At 51.9% G+C, this 20,731-nt stretch overlaps 1 protein-coding gene across 1 annotated transcript in view; it reads left to right on the top strand.

Annotated features, from left to right (window-relative positions):
- Nucleotides 1-19,265, top strand: part of PARP1 (poly(ADP-ribose) polymerase 1) — a 44,310-nt gene extending 25,045 nt beyond the window's left edge. Inside the window, exons 9-23 of the mRNA XM_062210459.1 lie at nucleotides 637-777; nucleotides 1,265-1,504; nucleotides 1,812-1,880; nucleotides 2,089-2,221; nucleotides 3,568-3,763; nucleotides 7,323-7,451; nucleotides 10,432-10,515; nucleotides 12,683-12,805; nucleotides 13,568-13,696; nucleotides 15,122-15,220; nucleotides 15,702-15,854; nucleotides 16,733-16,860; nucleotides 17,352-17,413; nucleotides 17,973-18,087; nucleotides 18,407-19,265. Coding sequence (XP_062066443.1) covers nucleotides 637-777; nucleotides 1,265-1,504; nucleotides 1,812-1,880; nucleotides 2,089-2,221; nucleotides 3,568-3,763; nucleotides 7,323-7,451; nucleotides 10,432-10,515; nucleotides 12,683-12,805; nucleotides 13,568-13,696; nucleotides 15,122-15,220; nucleotides 15,702-15,854; nucleotides 16,733-16,860; nucleotides 17,352-17,413; nucleotides 17,973-18,087; nucleotides 18,407-18,488 — 1,883 coding nt within the window. The 3' untranslated portion in view covers nucleotides 18,489-19,265. The remainder of the gene's footprint in view (nucleotides 1-636; nucleotides 778-1,264; nucleotides 1,505-1,811; nucleotides 1,881-2,088; nucleotides 2,222-3,567; nucleotides 3,764-7,322; nucleotides 7,452-10,431; nucleotides 10,516-12,682; nucleotides 12,806-13,567; nucleotides 13,697-15,121; nucleotides 15,221-15,701; nucleotides 15,855-16,732; nucleotides 16,861-17,351; nucleotides 17,414-17,972; nucleotides 18,088-18,406) is intronic.
- Nucleotides 19,266-20,731: the final 1,466 nt, after the last annotated feature.

Consider the following 20,731-nt stretch of genomic DNA (forward strand, 5'->3'; position numbering starts at 1 on the left):
ATTCAGAGCAGGCAGTTTCCAGCCTGGGCCGGCGCTGGGCACTGCAAATGCAAGGCTGCTGCTTTTTGCCTGGAACCAGTCAGCTCAGTGCAGCTGTCCTAGCCGAGAATGGCTGGCCTGGACAAATCTGGTTTTTTAAGTGGGGTTCTTTAATAAGAACTGCAGTTTTGTTTGGAGACGTGAAGTGGGAGGAGGAGAGCAAAAGGGTTTGGAAGTTCATGTGACCTGCCCTTCTCTCCCTCCCGCTGCAGCCTCCTGGTCCTGGGGCCCCAGATGCAGCCTTCCGAGACTGTGGAGCAGACCCAGGGCAGCCCGCAGCTGCCCTATTCATAGAATGGCCTCTCATAGTGCGCCCTTGCCCGGTCCTGCCTGTGTCAAGGGTCATGTGTAGGTTCTCGGGCAGCAGGGGGCTATTCTGTGCTCTGCTTCCCTGCTTGTCCTTTGCCTCTATGTTCACAGCCTTATCCTGAAGGAGAAGCAGGCGGAAGAGGGGTGCCGGGGCCATCAGGGACACTGCAGTCTGCCCTGGCTTTGTCCTGGGAGCTCGCTGCTTGATGTTCCTGCTCCTCCTCCACCACATCCTGGGGAGCAGTACCAGGGTTGACCGTGCTTCATGATGCTCATCTCCCTCCCCAGATAAGCCACTGTCCAACATGAAGATCCTGACCCTTGGGAAACTGTCCCGGAACAAGGACGAAGTGAAGGCCGCCGTCGAGAAACTCGGGGGGAAGGTGACGGGGACAGCCAGCAAGGCCTCGCTGTGCATCAGCACCCAGAGTGAGTCTCATCTTCCTTGTCAGGCAGGGATGGGGACAGCACGGCTGTGCCTTGGAATCGTGAGGGGTGTTCATGGAGGAAAGATGCGTCTCACCATGGGTCAGGCCCCTTGTGAAGGGAAGCCAGTGTTCCGCGTGCTGCCACAGCAAGAGTTGGTGGCTCAGTGTGTTTGGAAGGCACAGGGTTGCTCTGTCGCCACCTGTGCAGGTGCCCACTGCTGGTCCCCAGGGCCAGGGAAACAGTGCTCAGCATTCACATCGGTGTTTCATGTCAGGGTCGTTTTCCCTCTGGAGTGATTGCCAGTCTATCTCTCGTTCCATAGGCCTTTTTGGAGACAGGTGCCCTGGCTCATAGATGTCGGGGGGAAGGGGGACAGTGAATGATGAGGGCTTGCAAGTGCCTGGGAGTTTACCCCTGTTTGAAGTTTTAAACTTTCTGTGTAGTTTTGCGTGCACACACACACTCACCCCCCTTTCAATTTGTACAGAGGAAGTGGAAAAGATGAATAAGAAAATGGAGGAAGTCAAAGAAGCCAATGTCCGCGTGGTGGCTGAGGACTTCCTCCAGGATGTCTCCAGCTCCACCAAGAGCCTGCAGGAGTTGCTCTCAGCGCACATCTTATCCCCTTGGGGGGCCGAGGTGAAGGCAGAGCCTGTTGAAGCAGTGGCCCCAAAACCAAAGTCAGGGGCTGCTGTCGCCAAGAAGAGCAAGGGACCAGTCGAGGAAGGTGAGGGCCTCCAGCTGCCCCTTTCTGGGCCGGGAGCCAGGAGAGTCTGCAGCCCTGCCCTGCCCTGCCCTGCCCTGCCCTGCCCCAGTTCAGGGGCCTATCCCAGGCCAGCTGGGTTGGCTTGCATGGAGCCTCCCTGTGTTTCCTGCACTGCTTTCTAAAATCAGTTCTCACTGGGCACAGGGCCGCAGGCTTCGAGGTGGTGGGAGGCAGTACATTAATGCCTTGCTGACAGGCAGTGTGCATGAAAACTACTCAGTTGTCTTCTGCCTTTAGAAATCTTTACATTTCTGTGTCCCAATCCAAGGTATCAACAAATCTGAAAAGAGGATGAAATTAACTCTCAAAGGAGGCGCAGCCGTCGATCCTGATTCTGGTAAGCAGACAGGGATGTGAGCAGAGGGGAGGTGGGGCCTCGGACCTGAGGACACGAGTGTCTCTTGAGGCACCTGGCAAAGATGGTGTTCATGTGTCCAAGCAGGCGTAAACCCCTCTGCAGACCTGCAGACCCCCTCTCCCTGAGAGCACTGGCCCCCAGGGACGAGAGGACAAGAGAAAACTGTAGGAGCTTTCCCCCGGGGCAGGTCTGGAGCACTCGGCACACGTCCTGGAGAAAGGCGGGAAGGTGTTCAGCGCCACCCTTGGCCTGGTGGACATCGTTAAGGGAACCAACTCCTATTACAAGCTGCAGCTGCTCGAGGATGACAAGGAAAGCAGGTGAGTTCTGGGACTGAGCCTTGGGAAACCCAGGTTGCTCCTGAAGTGGGGCACAAGATCTCACCACAAAGAGCAATGATGTAGCTTGCAGCCTGCAGCCTTTCGTGAGGGGGGAAGAAGGTGCCTCGCTTCAGCCAGCAGAAAACAGGGTCTATGTGTAAAGGGAAGACTTGTGTAGGAACGCTTACTAAATTCTAGTGGTGACGGGTGTGTGCCTTTTCTGGTTATTTAGAGGTTCTTCAATTTTGTTTCTTTTAATTTTTGTTTACATATTTTAGAGAGAAGGATATCTCCCCTCTGCTGGTTCACTCCCCAAATGCCCACAGCAGCCAGGAGGTCCAAAGCCAGGAGCGAGGAACACTGCCCAGGTCTCCCACATGGGTGGTGGGAACCTCACTACTTGAGCCATCACTGCTGCCTCCTGGGGTCTGTGTTAGCAGGAAGCTGGAGTCAGGAGCCAGAGGTGATGTGCAACCCGGGCACTCCACCACCACCATGTGGGACACTGGCGTCTTAAGCAGCAGCTTAGCTGCAGTTTTTAGAGTGAAAGGGTCCTGTGGGCTGCTAGGGTCAGCATTAGTTACGGCAGTTCTTCCCAAACATTGCTACAGAAAAAAAAACAACAAAGGATGAATTTACACACTCCTGGATAGTAGTCCAGAAAACACACAAAGAAGTCCCAAGTTTTCTCTAGAGCCTTTACTTTTATCTGTAAAGTGCTTGCAAATCTTGTATATGGATTTGTTTTATGTCTCTATTGTAAGAAAATTGTTTTGCATAAGGAAGATGAGCTCACCTAAGGCTAAGCAGCACGTGCCTGGGTTAATGTGTGATGTGCGCCCTGGGTTGAGATGGAAATGGAAAATGATAGCCTGGGCCTCCACTGACCTGCCATTGCCCCCACTTCATTTCACCACGGCAGCCTCTGGCTGCGGCAGAAGGTCTGTGTTATTGTGAGAGTGCATCTTCAGTTGCTGTCTCACCCTAAACACATGACTGCCAGTGTAGTTGCTGTGTTTCTGTTGGAGGAAACAAGGAGTTTTTCTGCAGGGCCTGTTAATTCATCCCTCCAGCTTGGTTGCCAGATCTGCTTGTATCCTGTTCTTGGGCTTTTGTACAGTTTATTTGGCAATATGATGTGAAAGGGCATTCTTTAATTATTTTAAACTTAAAGCTTTCCATGTAATGCAAAATAAAATCCCTTTATTGTAGTAGCAGTCCTTTTTGTTCTTTGTCAGCCACCATTATTTGGAGGTATTTGATGTTCCTCCCCTGAGCAAAATGGCAGGGAAGGGACACTCATTCTGAAATGTGACCAGCTGTCTCTCTTCTCCCCAACCCCGTAGGTACTGGATATTCAGGTCGTGGGGTCGCGTGGGCACCGTGATCGGTAGTAACAAACTGGAGCAGATGCCATCCAAGGAGGATGCCATTGAGCACTTTATGAAATTATATGAAGAAAAGACTGGGAACGCCTGGCACTCCAAAAACTTTACAAAGTATCCCAAAAAGTTCTATCCTCTGGAAATTGACTATGGCCAGGTAAGCATTTGCACCACATACTTTCGTGAAAGGAAGGGACGTGTTGTTCCTTGAAGTACACACCACAGATCAGATGGCATCACTGGTGAATGCCACTGAGCTTTCTTGCAACAATCGATGCCAGTTCTCCCCCCAAAATTGAAAGAAACCCTTCTCAACTCATTGTTTGAGGTACCAAAGACATCACAAGAGAACTACAGAGCAATATCATGTGAATGTACATGTAAAGTCCTCCACATCAAACTAACATAGGCCAGCAGTATATAGTATATAAGGATTTACATACCATGCCCAAGTGGAATTTATCCCAGGAATGCAAGGTTGGTTCAACTTTTAAAAGTCAATGTAGGCCAGCACTGTGGCTCAACAGGCTAATCCTCCGCCTAGCGGCGCTGGCACACTGGGTTCTAGTCCCAGTCGGGGCGCCGGATTCTGTCCCGGTTGCCCCTCTTCCAGGCCAGCTCTCTGCTGTGGCCAGGGAGTGCAGTGGAGGATGGCCCAAGTGCTTGGGTCCTGCACCCCATAGGAGACCAGGATAAGCACCTGGCTCCTGCCTTCGGAACAGCATGGTGCGCCAGCCTCGGCGGCCATTGGAGGGTGAACCAACGGCAAAAGGAAGACCTTTCTCTCTGTCTCTCTCTCTCTCTCACTCTCTCACTGTCCACTCTGCCTGTCAAAAAGTTAAAAAAAAAAAAAAAAAGTCAATGTAATACACCATATGAGTAAAATTAAGGACAAAAAGACATGATTATCTCAATAGATGCAGAAACAGCATTTATGAAAATCTACACTGTGAAGTCTGAGAAGGAGCTTAGTTGAGAACAGTAGTGACACTTTGAGACTGTCAGAGAACAGTCTTTGAAGTTGCTCCTGAAGCACAGCAGAGGGTAGTACATGAGTTCCAAATAAGGCTTTTCATTCATCATACTTCAGCCTCGAACTAGAATAACTTGACAGGCTCTGCTAATAATGTCTATAGCCACAATTTGGTATTCTTTCTATAGACAAGTACATTACCAAAGAGCATTCGGTTATTTCTTGAATTTTCATCTAGGTTTGTTTTTACCTTTTGGCAAAATAATGTACTTTTTTAAAAATGAGCCTATCTTTTTTTTTTTTTTTTTTAATTAGGGAGAGGAGTACCATTTATTTAATAAAAGAATGTTTAGGTACAGGTTTTAATTCCAGTGTTTTAGGGACCTGGCAATTCTTTTTTTGAAAGGCAGTTACAGAGAGGGAGAGACAGACAGATCTTCCAGCCACTGGTCCACTCTGCAGATGGCTGCCACGGTCAGGGCTGGGCCAGTCCGAAGCTAGGAGCTTGATCTGGGTCTCCCTTGTGGGTGGCAGGGGGCCAAACATTTGGGTCGTCTTTCATCAGCAGCAGGGAGCTGGATCAGAAGTGGAGCAGTCGGGACTCGAACTGACAACAATACTTGATTTTGGCATCTCGGGCAGTGGCTTTACCCACTATGGCGCAACACCAGCCCCACCTGGCAGTTCTCAAAGCAGGAGGGGTGGTCTTTAGTGCCCAGAGGGTGTCATGAGCTCTCTGTATTAAAATAGAATTTAGGGGCCAGCGCTGTGGCATACTGGGTTAAGCCACCGCCTGTAGTACCAGCATCCCATATAGGTGACAGTTTGAGACCTGACTGTTCCACCTGTGATCCAGCGCTCTGCTATGGCCTGGGAAAGCAATACAATTCCTTGGGCCCCTGCACCCATGTGGGAGACCTGAAAGAAGCTCTTGGCTCCTGGCTCCTGGCTTCAGGTCAGCTCAGCTCTGGCGATCGTGGTCATTTGGGGAGTGAACCAGTGGATGGAAGACTTCTCTTTCTCTCTCTCTCTCTCTCTGTGTAACTCTGACTTTCAAATAAATAAATCTTTAAAAAAATAGAATTTAGCTCTTGCATAATTATTGAGGTTGAAACTTTGGACTTGTAGATAGATGGATTTGGTCTAAGCGCACCTACTGAGTTAGAAAATTTTGAAGAGAAATACGAAGGCACAAAAAATGGAAACCACCCATGATTCACTACAGTTGAAGTCATAGTATATGTCTGTCTCAGTCTTTGGAATCCTGCCTTCTATACTCTGTTGCCACTCACTTTTACCCTAATATAGCTGGAGCAGTGCTGACCAGAAGAAATAGAACGCAAACCACCTCAGTTTCGGGGTTTTCAGTAGCTACATTTTAAAAAGCAGAAAGAAAATAATTAAATAAATTTGTGTGTTCCAAATATCGTAATGTCAACCTGCAATCAATACCAACAGTTATTGATGAGGAAATTTCCTTTTCCTTTCTGTGTCAAGTCTTTGAAATCTGGTGTGTGTGCTTTTGCACATTTTAATTTGAACTGGCCATATTTCAAAACCTTAGGAACCACATATGGCCGTTAAATTAAACCAGTCCAGAACATCTTTTTTAAAGGCTGTGTAGAATTCCAGCCTGTGAGTGGGCCAGAATCTATAACTGATTAGAGCAATCCCTCCCTCTTCCTTTGAGACATTTAGATTGTTTGCTGGTATTTGCTAGAATGGTGTGCATGTATTTGTGTGCCTCTATGATTGTTCCCTTCAGTAGAGTTACTAGGTCATCAGGCATGTGCACTTCAGTTGGGCTAACACATTGATAGTTTGCCCTCTGTGAAGTTACACTACGAGAATCGAAGAGTGTGTTTAAGGCTCTGTATTACATTAGACACTCTGAAGGCGAGCCCGGCAACCGTGAGCGCTAACACAGTGCCGATGAACTCTGCATCCTGGTTACACCAGGCAGATGCGCGGTTCAAAGCTTAGTGCCGGTTACCTTCTGTCCGCCAAACAACAGATACTTTATTAGTTGCTAGGCACAGTGTGATTGACAGCACACAGCCCCTGCCCTCATAGGGTTCAAGTCTAAAAATAGGAAGAGGTAAGGTAGTTTGTGGACAGTGTACTCTTGGCAGCCTGGGGTCTTCAGATGGCAGAGGTGAAGTCTCATGGGCTGGGAGCTCACGAGGTAGTGTGATCCAAGGGAGCAGACGTGAGCAGGGAAGGAGGGAAGTTAATGCCTGGATGCGCTTCAGCTATCTGGCTGGCAAGAAGTGGAAGTGATTGCTTGATTCTTAGTGACTATAAGAAGGCTGTATATACTTGAGTCTTGTAACTGCCCTGGTGAGGAAGTATAAGAGAAAGAAAGAGTTTTTCTTCCCATCTCAGTGCCCATTGTCCAAGGTTCACCTTCACAGCTGTGTAACACTTCCCTGTTGACTGTGAGTGGGCCCTGGGTGGGTTCCCTGGCAGGGTACCAGCGTTGGGCAGCCCATGCAAATGCTACTTGGCAGCTGGAATAGGAATCTGGGGCCGGCAGGAGAACTTGGCAATGCCCTGGAATTGTCTGGCCCATGAGCAGAGTCATGCACTCATGCTTCTGACCACTGTTACCCAAACCTTTGTGGCTGGCATTCAGCTTTATTGCTGGTGGCACTCCACCAGCAGCCCAGGTCCCCAGCGTCACTGCCACTGTTCCTGGGTTGTTGATTTGGGTCTCCTGGTTTCCTTTTTGCTTTCGCTGAAGGATGAAGAGGCGGTGAAGAAGCTGACGGTGAGCCCTGGCACCAAGTCGAAGCTCCCCAAGCCCGTTCAGGAACTTATTAAGATGATCTTTGACGTGGAAAGTATGAAGAAAGCCATGGTGGAGTATGAGGTGGGTGACTTGGTTATTGGCGGGCATTGGCCAAGGATCAGACTGCGTCGGTGCAGAGCGCTCTGGCAGTTCTTGTTTTCTCGTTTCTCTCTTAGTCACAGAAAGCTTCGATGCCAGCTTCTTGTACCTGTGCTTTAGTCTTTGGGCCCAAGACTGCTGAGGCCTGTGGTACTCGCTCTCTCGTTAGGGGTCATTTGACTTGTTGGGAGCTGTGTATTATAGAGTGTGTCCCCTGGTTCCCTTCTTGTTGCTGATGGTGGATGGGTGAACCAGCCAACTGTAGTGGTCACAGGGAGTCCAGGACTTTGCCCACTTAGAGCAAAGCCTGCAGCTGCCCTGGCAGAAGGAGCAGAGCATGTGCGCCACTTGCTTCACAGGATACAGTCCACACCAAATGTGTGCTTGGAAAAGGCAGACTTCACGTCTGCTGGTTCACTCCCCAGATGCACCCAGCAGCCAGCGCTGGACCTGGCTGAAGCCAGGAGCCCTGAACTCCATCCAGGTCTCCCGTGTAGGTGGCAGAGACCCAAGTACTTGAGCTGTCACCTGCCGCCTCCCAGGGTGTGCATTTGCAGAAAGCTAGTCAGGAGCAGTGCCAGAACTTAAGCCCAGGCATTCTGTTAGGGGGTGCGCAGATTCCAGTGTCTTCACCACTGTGCCACACACCAACCCCACACTGGCTGCTTTAAGAAAAACTTTGGAAGTGGATGGAGTAGAGATGATGGTTGTTGCCCAGGAGAGAATGGCCGGAGCATGACAGTGGGCAGGGGACAAGTCTTTCCTGTTCTCCTTCCCATCCCCACCTGCCTCTGGGAGATGAGTCTGAAAGGGCTCTTGTAATTGTTGCCCCTGGCATCAGAGCTGCCCCCAGGGGCCTTTAGTGTTGTGCTGCCTGGCTGGCATCATCTGCTGAGCAGCTGCGGTGGGTTGGGTCTTCCTTTGCCCTGGGCTCCTGGGAACATAATGAAGAGGACAAACATCTCACACCAGTCTTAGCCATTACCTCCCTTCTCCATCGGATTGCTGCCTTCGTGTTGACATCTTGGCACTTCCACGTCCTTCCTGTCTGGAGCCTAATAATGGGCAGCCTTGGAGCTGGGTCATATAAACCACTGGCAGCCTTTCCTCCTCAGCCCTGGGGACAATCAGGACCAGCTCAGCATCTCCCTAGCAGGTGCTCAGCCCAGCAGTGCTGCTCGCGGCCAAGCTGTTGGTAAATGCAGAGGATTCTGAGCCAGACGTCCTCTAACCAGTTGAAAGTAGCAGGATTCAATGTGTTTGTTCAGATGGAGAACTAGCCCAGCTTCTGTCTGGCGGGGCGAGGCGAGAGGGGTCCTTGGGTTGGAGCAGCTTGTGGGTGTGCTCACCAAGAATGAGGGTAGGTGAGAGAATTATTTTGAAGTCCCACACATCGTACCCAGCCTTCCATACTCAGATTTTGCTGATTCATAAATGTTCTCAACTTTTCTCAGACCCAGGTCCTTTCCTGTGCAATGTCATTTTCATGCTGTGTTTGGCTCAGACAGGTAACTGGTTTTTATCCAGGGAGAAAAGGGACAGGGGCCCTGCTGTTGGCACAGGCTGGAAGGCAACCCATAGGAAGTATGTAGAAAGCAGGCTGCCTGCTCCCAGCCTGCGGGCCCCTTGCCTGTGTGGGATTGGGGTCTCCATGTGGATAAGTGGACGAGGTGACTGAGGTGGCCAGGTCCTTTCCAGCATTAGGCAGCATGGGGAACACTGCTGCCCTTTCCTCAGAACTGCTTCCAGGCCTGTGATGATCCACACAAAAGCCACTTTTATGTACCTTGTCCTTGGCTCCAAATGGGTTACCCCCCTTTCCCCCTAGACACAGCTCCAGGTAGTTGACCCTTGCCAGAAATCAGAGCTCTCATGAGGACTTTGCAGTACTGAGCGTGGAGAGGAGCCTGTGTGCCAGGGCTGTGGCTGTCATTCAGAGCTGTTGCTCCTGGCCCCTGGTTGGTGCCCGATGAGCCACAAGCAGCTTTCACAACCCACAGTGTAGTTACCAGAGCAGTCCCGTTTCCAGAATTCTTGTTCGGCTTAGTCCTCGTTGCAGACACTGGAGGAGGCAAAAGGTGTGCAAGATGTGGGCTCAGCCCCCGGAGAACTCAGAAGGTTCTGTGGGGAAAGTCCTCAGGGACAAATGTCTCAGGGTAGAGTGTGGGGTCAGTCGTGCACAGAGGAATTACCGGGGGCCGAGCAAGCCACACAGGCAGCCTCGGCTCGCAGAGGAGAGCCGGTGCCTTTTGAGCAAGGTGGCCCAGTCTTAGAAGTGGAACACAAGGCAGCAGGTGACCGCCTCGCTGGCCAGCTGGTGATGAGGCCTTCTGGCTGCACATCTGCTCTTCCCATTAGAGCTCATGGCCTCTCGCCATGGTTCCCAAGGTACTGTGGGCAGCAGTGGTATTGTTGAAACAGAAGTTCTTTTAACCTTTCAACTCATCAGGAAGGGATGGCATTGATTGGAACATAAATAAGTTCAAGAGTGTGTTCCCTTTGGAAATCACTTCCACCATTTAGAAATTCTTGGTTCTTGTTTTCCGGCCGGGAATCTGTTGGGGAGGTGGTACCTCCTTGACTCTGGGACTCCAGGAAAGGCCACCTGGCCAGGGCCTGAGATGGAGAGCCATAACCAGCGTTCCCTATTTCACCTTGGAGTTGGGTGGGAATTGTGCTGTCTCCTGTTCCGGAAGTACAGGACTGCTTGAGCAGAGGGGTGGGGGAGCTGGGGTTGGCTTGTCCCGCCCGTAAGTGAGGTGAGCAAGACTCTTCTTTCCCAGTGACTCCCAGCCCCGTGTGGGTGGGGATGGACTGCACACTGGAGTTGGGTCATGAGTCTCCTTGAGAAGGTCCGGCAGGCTCCTGACTGCTTCTCCTGGGGGCCTAAAGCGAGGGCACTCAGTGCCACTCTCCTGTGTGCTGTGCCTTGCTTCAAAGGGGAACGCCCTTGTCTCCTCAGATTGACCTTCAGAAGATGCCTCTGGGGAAGCTGAGCAAAAGGCAGATCCAGGCCGCGTACTCTATTCTCAACGAGGTCCAGCAGGTGAGCAGGGGCCGCGCACGGCCTCTCCTGGCCAGGTCCTCATCCCTGGCGTGGGATGTCCTCTGGGTGAACAAAATAAACATACAAACTACAGTCCACGAGGATTCGGATCCTTCCCACCACAGTGGACGTGACAAGTGCTTACTGTTCATAAAGCTAATGAAATTTTTTTTAAAAGATTTATCTTATTGGGTCTGGTGCTGTGGCGTAGTGGGTGAAGCCACCACTTGCAGTACTGGCATCCCATGTGGGTGTCCGTTCTAGTCCCAGCTGCTCCTCTTCTGATCCAGCTCTCTGCTATGGCCTGGGAAAACAGTGGAAGATGGCCCAAGTCCTTGGGCCCCTGCACCCGCGTGGGAGACCCAGAAGAAGCTCTTGGCTTCGGTTCAACGCAGCTCTGGCCACAATGCAGCCAACTGGGGAGTGAACCAGCGGATGGAAGACCTCTCTCTGTCTCTGCCTTTCCTCTCTCTATGGTAACTCTTTCAAAATAAATCAATAAATCTTCAAAAATAAAAGATTTATTTATTTGAAAGAATTACAGAGAGGAAGGGAGAGGAAGATGTCTTCCATCCACTGGTTCGGGTTCACTCTCCAAATGGCTGCAGTGACTGAAGCTGAGCCAATCCAAAGCCAGGAGCTTCTTCGTGTCTCCCACATGGGTACAGGGGCCCAAGCACTGGGGCGACCCCCCACTGTTTTCCCAGGCACATTAGTAGGGAGCTGGATCGGAAGTGGAGCAGCTGGGACTCGCACCGGCACTCATGGGATGCCTGCATTGCAGACCAGGGCTTTAACCCACTGTGCCACAGCGCTGGCCCTACTAGTGAATGTTTTCAGTTACCAGGTTCGTCATGAGCTCTCTATAAACTTGATAAGCAGTGTGGTGCTCCTCTTAAAGATAACTGTGATTTTATTTTGTGTGTCCTGAAGAGGGTTTATTTTGCAGTTACTAGACGTCATCAACTAAAAGACAGTTTCTTTCTTTCTTTCATTCGTATCCATTCAGCAGTTTTGTTGTTGTTTATTTTCATCTTGAAAGGCAGAGCAGCATGCAGGTCCTCTGTCCAGGCTTCCCACATAGGTGGCAGGGGCACATTATCAGAAAGCTGGGTCAGAAGTGGAGTAGCCAGGACTCAAACCAGCACTGCCATGTGGGGTGCAGGGGTCCCAGGGGCAGCTTAACCTGCTGCGCCACAACGTCCACCCCCATTCTACACTTCCTGAGTGTCCACCAAGGTCCTCCAGCCCCTAGAGCCTTCGAGCTACATCAGGACAGAGTGCAGGCTTGGCTTGCGACAGAAGAAAAAGAAAGAACTAAAGCGGACTCAGGAAGTGAGCTTTCTGACTGGTGCTGGAGAAGCAGCCTAAAATAGCTGTTTAATCAGTTCCAGCTGGGCCAGAGTGCGGACCTCTCTGCTTGTTACCCACTGGTTGACAGTATGCAAAGTTCTCAGTCCAAACTCGTTCCCGGTCCAGAATCCCCAAGTGGGAGGGCTGAGTGGCATCCTGGCCCTCACCCAGAGCCAGCTGGGGCACACATAGAAGCTGTGAGACTTGGTGAGGTCCATGCCTTGATGGGAACTAGACCTGAGGGTGCCAGGTCTTTGTCCAGATAGGCAGCAGCATCCCAGTGTTCCAGCTCCTCAGTCTCTTCACACACTCAGTGCGCACCCTCTGCACACAGAGCACTGAGTGGCACCACGGCAGTATTGGGTGTTGAGCTTCTCCCTCTGGCCACTTGAACCTCCTCAGGTGCAATGAAAACAAATTCCCCGCCCCAGAGCTGAGGTCAGGCGGTGGCTAAAGACCTGATGGAATTTTACAGGGCAGCCCCTCCCCCTCAACATTTTATTGTGAAAAATTTTCATACATGCAAAAAATGTTTTAGCAGTACCTACAAGCCAACTACCTAGAGTTTACAGCTGACTTTTAGCATGGCTGGGGAGGAGGGGCTTTACCTAACAGCACAGTTGTTTGTCCAGAGGGGATTTCTATGAGAAGCCTGTCATATGTTGAGCTTGCCGTTAGCAGGGTAGGGGTTCTGCCCCTGAGCACCCTGGCCTATGCATGCAGCAGGCTGCCTTTGAGAAGAGAAAGCTGGCCAGGTGTTGGGGGCGCTGAGCTGCCCTCCCAGCCTCACATCCTTCTGTTCCCACGCTTCCAGGCGGTGTCCCAGGGAAGCAGTGACTCTCAGATCCTGGACCTCTCAAACCGCTTCTACACCCTGATCCCCCACGACTTCGGGATGAAGAAGCCCCCGCTCCTGAACAACACAGACAGCGTGCAGGTAGCACCACGTTCACAAGGGGGTGGCTGTCTGCTGGGCCGGGTGTCACTCCCCGGCCAGTGCCTCCACGTTAAACGGGGTTTCTGCACACATGGGCGGAGTCGGCTGGGGCAGCACTGATTGTTTCTCCGGCCTTGCTGTGCCCAGGGAGGCTGGGGGACAGTGCAGTTGGGCAGGGAGTTCCTCACTCCAAAAGGTCTTAGCTGAGTGTGGTATGTACTGCTGGTCCCTGCTGCCACCACTGTGTGAGAGAAGGGACTGTTCTTACGTCTCCCCCGACCTCCCCAGGCAGTGAGGCCTCGTTAGCATCCCAGGAATTCTTGTGAGTGTCCACTGTGGACAGCAGGTGATAGGCTGTCCCTGACCCGAAGGGAGGTCCCCCCTTCTCTGTGCTGAATGCCATCTGCAGGTAGGTTTTCTTTTTTTGTTTTGTTTCTAATTTTTTGAAAGAAAGACCTCCTGTTCCCTGATTTCCCCTCAGATGCCCACGGCATAACCATGCATAACCTGGGAGTCAAGAACTCAATCCAGGTCTCCCAAATAAGCAGGGGCCCAACTACCTTAGCCATCCCCTGCTGCCTCCCAGGGTGCCCATTTGCAGGAAGCTGGAGTCAGGAGCGGAGCTGGACTCAAGCCCTGGCACTCATACGGGACGTGGGCCTCCCGAGGGGCCTCTAAACCACTGGCCAGATGTCCACCTCTGCTCTTGGTTTTCTGTGCCAAAACTGTGAGTCTGTTAACTCAGGGTGTTTCCTTCTGCAGGCCAAGGTGGAAATGCTGGACAACCTCCTGGACATTGAGGTGGCCTACAGTCTGCTCAGAGGTGGATCTGATGATAGCAGCAAGGACCCCATCGATGTCAACTATGAGAAGCTCAAAACTGACATTAAGGTGGCAATCCAGCCCTTCCTCAAGTGTCGTAACCGGGAGCAGTGGTCCTTAACCTCAGGCATTTCCCCTAGATGCTGGCCCTGGGTTGCAGGCAGGCTTCCAAGCCACGGCCTCAGCTTGGTGCAGAGCAGGGGTGGGGAACCTCTTATGTGGCCTGGGCCATATGAGACCTGAACATCGCTTCGTCTGGCTCTGCCAAGGCAGCCATAGGCAGGACTCAGTTCAGTACATCCACAAAAGGCTAATTTTTTTAGCTGATTATAAATACCCAGATGGCCTTTGGCAGGAAAACAGTTCCCCACTCTTAGTGTAGAGATGGATTTTGAGGGGGTTTTCCTGGAAGTTACTTTTCCCCTTGATCTGGAGAGGAGCTCTGGTTTTGGAGACTGTTGGCATGAACTTTCAGAGGTGCAACAGCCTGAGGGCAGCTGTAATAAACACGCAGTGCTTGGGCTCCCTAGGGTGCTGAACTGCGACTAAGAACTTGAAAATACAGGAGAACACACATGGCCGCCTGCGCAACACCCTCTGCTCTCTTCAGCAGAGTTCCCACTACTTCTGGCTGCTGGTCTGATGGACATGCTCTGAGCCAGGCTCAGTAGCCATGGCCCTGAGGATTCAAGAGCAACTGAGCTCTTGTCTCCACACTCAGAAACCCCTGGCAGCTGATTGCATATTTACCACTTTTAATTGCAAGTCTCAGTCATTGTTGTGAGATTTTGTTTGTTTTTTTGGTTTTGTTCTTTTAGAAAGAGATAGATACAGAGATTATTCACCCACTGGTTCACTCCCCAAATGCCCACAACAGCAGGGGCTGGGCCAGGACAGAGCCAGGAGACAGGAACCCTCTCCAGGTCTTCCACATGGGTAGAAAGAACCCAGCTGCTTGTGCCATCACCTGCTGCCTCCCAGGGTGTGAATTAGCAGGAAGCGGAAATCAAGAGCAGAGCCAGGACTCGACCCCCAGCACCACCCCCCGCACGCTGTTGTGGGTTGTGGGCTTCCCAATGAGTGATTTGACCACTTGGCCAAACACCCGCCGCGTCCATCATGCTGAAACTCAAGATGAGCTGGACTGCCTGTGCCAGGAGCCAGCTCCTCATTCTAGAAATTCCTTATTCACTCACAACCCTGGGTTTTTAGCTTCCCTGGTACTCCAAAGCAAGGAATTTTAAGACAAAAGAAAGCCTGAGATCTTCCGGCAACCTGAGTAGAAGAGGCAGGTGTGAGAGGGAAGTGGAACCACCAGCTCAGGGCCTGCCCACTGGACAGACCTAGAACATAGGCTCTTGGTCCTGCCTGAGCTGCCACTGAGGAGGGTAGTGTTGATCTGAACATCCACGAGCCTGTGGACTAGGCCTCCTGCTTCCGTGGAGGCTCTTCTGGGGTCTCCGTGGCTCTAATCCCAAGATGCCTGTGTTGTAGGTGGTTGACAAAGATTCTGAAGAAGCTGAGGTCATCAGGAAATACGTTAAGAACACACATGCGACCACGCACAATGCATATGACTTGGAAGTTGTCGATGTAAGAATCCCTCCCTCCCCACCCCATTTTACCTCCTGCCAGCTATTCTTGCCCGTTCCTCCATCCTGGGCCTGGGTAGAAAAGAACGGCCTACTTTGCCAGAGAATCAGAGGAAGTGACTCACTTGTCTGTTGAGCAGGAAAATGAGTAGTCTTACAGTTGGGGTGGCTTTCTACTCTGTTTGAAAGGACATTTCCTATCCGCAGACCTGGTTTTAAAATCAGAAAATATGATCCCAGAGGGGTACAATTGCTCAGGTGAGCGAGCTCTGGCCCAGCACTGCCTGGTGTCATGGCCAGTTCCTGCTGGGTGGGGCCTTGACAGGTCCTCCACTTCATCTCTGCCTAGCGCCTCCCATCCTACAACAAACCTTCAGCTCTGGCTGCAGGGACTCGGCTCCGTCCTCCCATATCCCATCCCATCTTGTCATTTATCAGAGTAACACCTGGCTGCTTCTGTTTCCCTTTAATGCCTGGACCAGATCTTTAAGATAGAGCGTGACGGAGAGAGCCAACGCTATAAGCCCTTCAAGCAGCTTCATAACCGACGGTTGCTGTGGCATGGGTCCAGGACCACCAACTTTGCTGGGATCCTGTCCCAGGGGCTGCGGATAGCCCCACCTGAAGCGCCTGTGGTACGTGCCTGGGCTGGGCGGTGATGGGTGAGAGTCCCTGTCTCTATAAAGAGCATTACACATCCCTCAGGGGTTGGGGCGGGGGGAGCCCACGCGGCCCTGAGTAAGGGGCCTGTTTGAAGATGTGCATTGGTGGCTCATGTGCCCCTCAGCCAGAGCTCCCAGATGGTGTCTGTACCTTCATCCTCCAGACCCCAGCCCTGTGGACGGTGCAGCTGCACATTTGTCAAACAGTTTCTGGGTCAGAAGAAGTGTCCAGGCCAGGGCCTGCTGGGAACACTAACTGGGTGTGTTTGTGTGCACGGCACAGACTTGGGCCACAGGCCAGCCTGTGTCCAGACCTGTCTCTACCACTTGCCAGCCAGGCGGCCTCCATGAACTTCAGCCTCCTCATCAGTAACATGGGTAATTACTGAGGATCGTGCCACCCATGCACAGGACAATGTTACATCACCTGCTAGGTTACAGAAGTGACCCGCTGGACAGGACCTAGAGTGCTCCTCCAAGCCTCTCATCTTGAAGAGCTTGTGTGATCCTGGCACCGTCCTGTGCACTTGTGTTCCTAAGCACTCTGAGCCGCATGTTTCACATGAAAAAGAAATAGAAATGATGGCCGGCTTTCAGGGGGTGCTCCACAGCGGCCCCATGCGGTTGTTGAGAGAAGGGGCACACAGGGTCCAGAGAGGTTTAGTAACCTCTTAGAGTCCCTGGGATGTGACAGTACCAAGGCCTGAACGGCCTGATGCTGAGTGCCGACCTCCAACAAGTGAGGGGTTGCAGCACTGAGCCGGGCGCCTGGCTCCAGTAGGCACTCCGTAAATAACTGATCCTCACTTCCCGGGAGAAGGTGTTCAGCTGTCCCTTTTCCAACCCTGCAGACGGGCTACATGTTTGGTAAAGGGATCTATTTCGCCGACATGGTCTCCAAGAGTGCCAACTACTGCCACACGTCTCAGGGAGACCCCATCGGTTTGATCCTGCTGGGAGAAGTTGCCCTTGGAAACATGTGAGTAACCTGGCCCTGAGGCTGGTGCTGCCTGATAGGGACAGATGGTGTGGGCCGTGGGGAGGAGAGCTCCCTGAGACGCACAGCTGACCCTCAGCTTCCTGCCAGTCGGCTCTGCTTGTAACCAGTCAAGTTAAGCGGACGAGGGAGTGCAGGGAAGCCTCAAATCGCCAGGACAGGAGCACGGCCTAGCCTTGGGAGTGGCCCTGGCGGTTCTTCCTGTGCACTGAGAAGCAGAGGTAGAAGCACACCAAAGATGGTCATGCAGTAGCTCCCCTGCCCTCACCGAGACCAGCTGAGATGGGATCGGCCGCCTAAGCCTGGTTCCACATTCTCCACAGAGAAAATCTGATTAGTCCATCTTGGTCCTAGCACCAAAAGAACTGCACCTCGGAGCTCCTGGCCGTAAAGGTGGAGTGGGTTCTGCAGGGGCTTGTCTCATCTGGCCTTGTTCCTTGGAGGCTGTTCTGAGCCCGTCCTCTCTTGAGCAGGTATGAACTGAAGCAAGCTTCGCATATCAGCAAGTTACCCAAGGGCAAGCACAGTGTGAAAGGTAACGTCTCCGGAGCCAGCCCGCACCCTGGACGGCACCAGCGGGCAGTGCGGGAGGGAGCTCTTTTCTCGAGGCTGTGTTCTTTGGCTGGCTGTTAAATAGGCGCATGCTTTAAAACCAGCTGGCATTGCAAGTGTCATAGGAGAACCGTGATGTGGGCCCCGCAGCCAGGTGCACTCACTGGCTGAATTTCAACCTACTTCTCCAAGCAGTAGCGTGAGGGCTCTCCTAGGGCTTGGTGGTGTTGGGAATTTCTGGCATTACTGGAGCTGGCAGCACTTGATGATGTAGGGCCTTCGACTGCCTGTGTGAAATGATGGCTTTAGAATTCTATTCAGAAATACGGACCCCATAGCAGGGGCCGCTGCTTGCTAAAAATCTCTTAAGATTGATGCCTGGGAATCTTGATCTATAGCCCGTGGTTTTACGCCTGAGGGATAGGGTATAGGATCTGTATGTTTAAAATGAGCACACAGACCCAGCATAAAACAGATCTCACCTCCGTGGAACATTGTCAGCATCTGTTCTCTTGATTCATAGCACTCGCACCTTTTTGCAGGTTTGGGCAAAACCACTCCTGACCCTTCTGCTAGTATTACTCTGGATGGTGTGGAGGTTCCTCTGGGGACCGGCATCTCGTCTGGTGTTAACGACACCTGTCTGCTGTACAACGAGTATCCTTTCGTGTGTGCACTGGGATTCCCTGTGGCAGGCAGCGGGCAGAGACTGCCCTGCAGTGTGTCTCATGGTGACCAGGGCCCCTTCCTATGCAGAGCTAGAGGTCCGACTCCCTGCTGCCTGGCTGACAGAATGAGGCGTCCCCTGTTCCCAGAGGATTTACTGGGAATCCAGAATTACCTGTCTGAGGGCCCCCACCCCACCCAGTGCTGGGAGGCACCCTGGTGAGCACCGGGCACACTGCCTTTCGTGGGGCAGGGACCCGTTTACTCCCTGTGGTGCAGCCGTTGGCTCCTTGACAGTACTTCCCTCCAGGTACATTGTCTACGATATTGCTCAGGTAAATCTGAAGTATCTGCTGAAACTGAAGTTTAACTTCAAGACATCGCTGTGGTGAACGGTGAGATGGGGCCCGGTCGCCCCCGAGCCTCTGCTGCGGCTCCCTCTGCTGTGCTGGAGCCCCAGCAGGAGTCCCTGCTCACCTGTTTGGATGATGGCTGTTTACCTGTGCTAGATCTCCTTAGAATGGATTTTATGTGAACGTATTCAGAGGTGGTTCCCAACTTCCGACACCCCTTGTTGTGTGTGATGTTTGGGAGAGTCCTCCCCACCAGACACAGCCCTGGTAGGTGCAGCTGTGGATGGAGGGAGAGCCGGGTAGGGGTTCTCTTTGTTCTGTTTGCCTAGACTAGCCCTTTGGAGAGAACCACGCCTCGTTAGAGCATCCGCCTTACAGGCTTCCCCGGGAAGGGGCGGGAGCGTGCTTCCACTCTTTTTTCTAAGTGTTCGTCTTTAGTTTTGGTTCGGGCAAAATGTTAAACATTTATTTTGAGCTAAAAATAAAAACTAATTTCATACTACTTAGATTTTCTTTTTTTATCTTGTACTTACGCTCCCCCTTTTAGTTTTGGGGGAGGTGTTGTTGGTTTGGGTTTGGGCAGTGGGTATGGGGAGTCCAAATGGAGGAATGTTAAGTTTCTTACACTTAGAAACAAGAAGAGCTTTCCTTTTCCAGAAATGCTTGAACTTGGAAGCTCTCAGAATATATGTATAGTAAATTAAAAGTTAGATTTTAAATTCTCGATTTTCCTATGAGCAATTTGTCTTCCAAATTAAAACCATCTCTGATGCCACTGTAGCTACCTAAGGGCTAATAGTCATTCTCGATTAAAATGCAAATGGCTTCTGTTCTCGCGTGTTGTGTGTGTGGTCTCATTCTCACTATGGATGGGCGCAAGGTCCAAAGAGCCTGCAGGGGGATTGCGTCCGCACAGTCCACACGCGTCTGCAACTCCAGAATACGGCAGCAGCACACAGGGCTCTGCGCACTGGGAACACCCCCGAGTGCAGGTGGACCACACGTAAGAAGGCACGCTCTCGGCTCGCTCTTCAGCTTTTCAGAGAGATGTTGCCGCGATGAAGCACCTGCCGTGTTGCTCCATGCTTCACCCAGACCTCATTGCCTCACACACAACCCTGTGCTGGCCGTGACACCTAGGTGTTCACATGTAAATTCTCTGCAAACCGGGGACATGACGTGTGCCACTGCTGACCTTCAGCAGAGGGCAGATGGCAAGTATGGGCAGAGGGTAGAGTCCCCAGTTGCAGCTGAGACTGGGAAAAGCACATGGGCAGGGCTTTAGAGCCAGGAATTGGGTTCTAGAAACCAAGTGAAGAGCTGCTGTCTCCAACCCAAAAGGAAACACTGTATGATTTGGCGAGGAGAGCAAAGGACAGACCTTACACAGGATGGGAAAGAAGAGAAACGCAGAGTGTCCTTCACGTTGAGCCACTTGCAGTGAGGTCTTCTGGATGCTGTTTGTGAACCCGGGGCTGTGTCCTGTGAGTGGTGGCAGCCACGTTTGTGACTTCATGCAAGCCAAAGGTGAGGAGTGTGGTTTCAGGTACAGAACGACAGGTGGTAAATCCATTTGATTGACAGAAGTTCTTAGCTTTTCTCCGTGTGTAATCTGATGAGCATCCTTGGCACCTTTGACCTGCCACCCCACATCCTGAACATTGCATACTTAACAGCACAGAGAAAGGCAGCTACCCTCTCATTACCCGAGTAAAGTATTTTTGGGTTGGAGTGATTGCTTAAGGGTTCCCGGTAATCAAAACTGATTTCTTTTTCTGAGACTGACATTTCTGAATCTAGGAAACCTACCCTATCATGCCTGAATAACGTTCTACTTTATATTTCAAAGAAATTCAAGCCCTGTTTCAGCGTAGCTGCTAAAAGCAAGCCATTAATTAAAAATTTTTGGAAACCAACCTTGGACTGAAACTCGGGGTGCTGTTGTGCGCCTCTCCTGTGAGCTGCCGCGCCCTGGAAAGCAGTACTGCCCCAGTGGCACTTGGCCACGCCCCAGAGCGCACCGTGGCGCATGCGTGTGTTGGCCAAGGTTGTGAGAGGCACTGGCCATTCCTGCAGCGTTTCAGCCAGGGGATGCCGCACTGGTGATTTTCTTGCTGCGCTTCAGGTGCTGCCCCCTCCTGGCGATGGAGAGTGGCTCCTTCAGCTTCCCAGACCCGGCCGGAGAGGAGCCGTGGAGTTGTTGGCCTGATGCTGTGCGTGGGGCTAAAGCTCAAGCTCTGTGCTTTTAGGAAGGAACTCGAGAGCGGCCCGGCAGCTGGCGC

This window comes from Lepus europaeus, chromosome 14 (assembly GCF_033115175.1).
Source record: "Lepus europaeus isolate LE1 chromosome 14, mLepTim1.pri, whole genome shotgun sequence".
Lineage (NCBI taxonomy): Eukaryota > Metazoa > Chordata > Mammalia > Lagomorpha > Leporidae > Lepus > Lepus europaeus.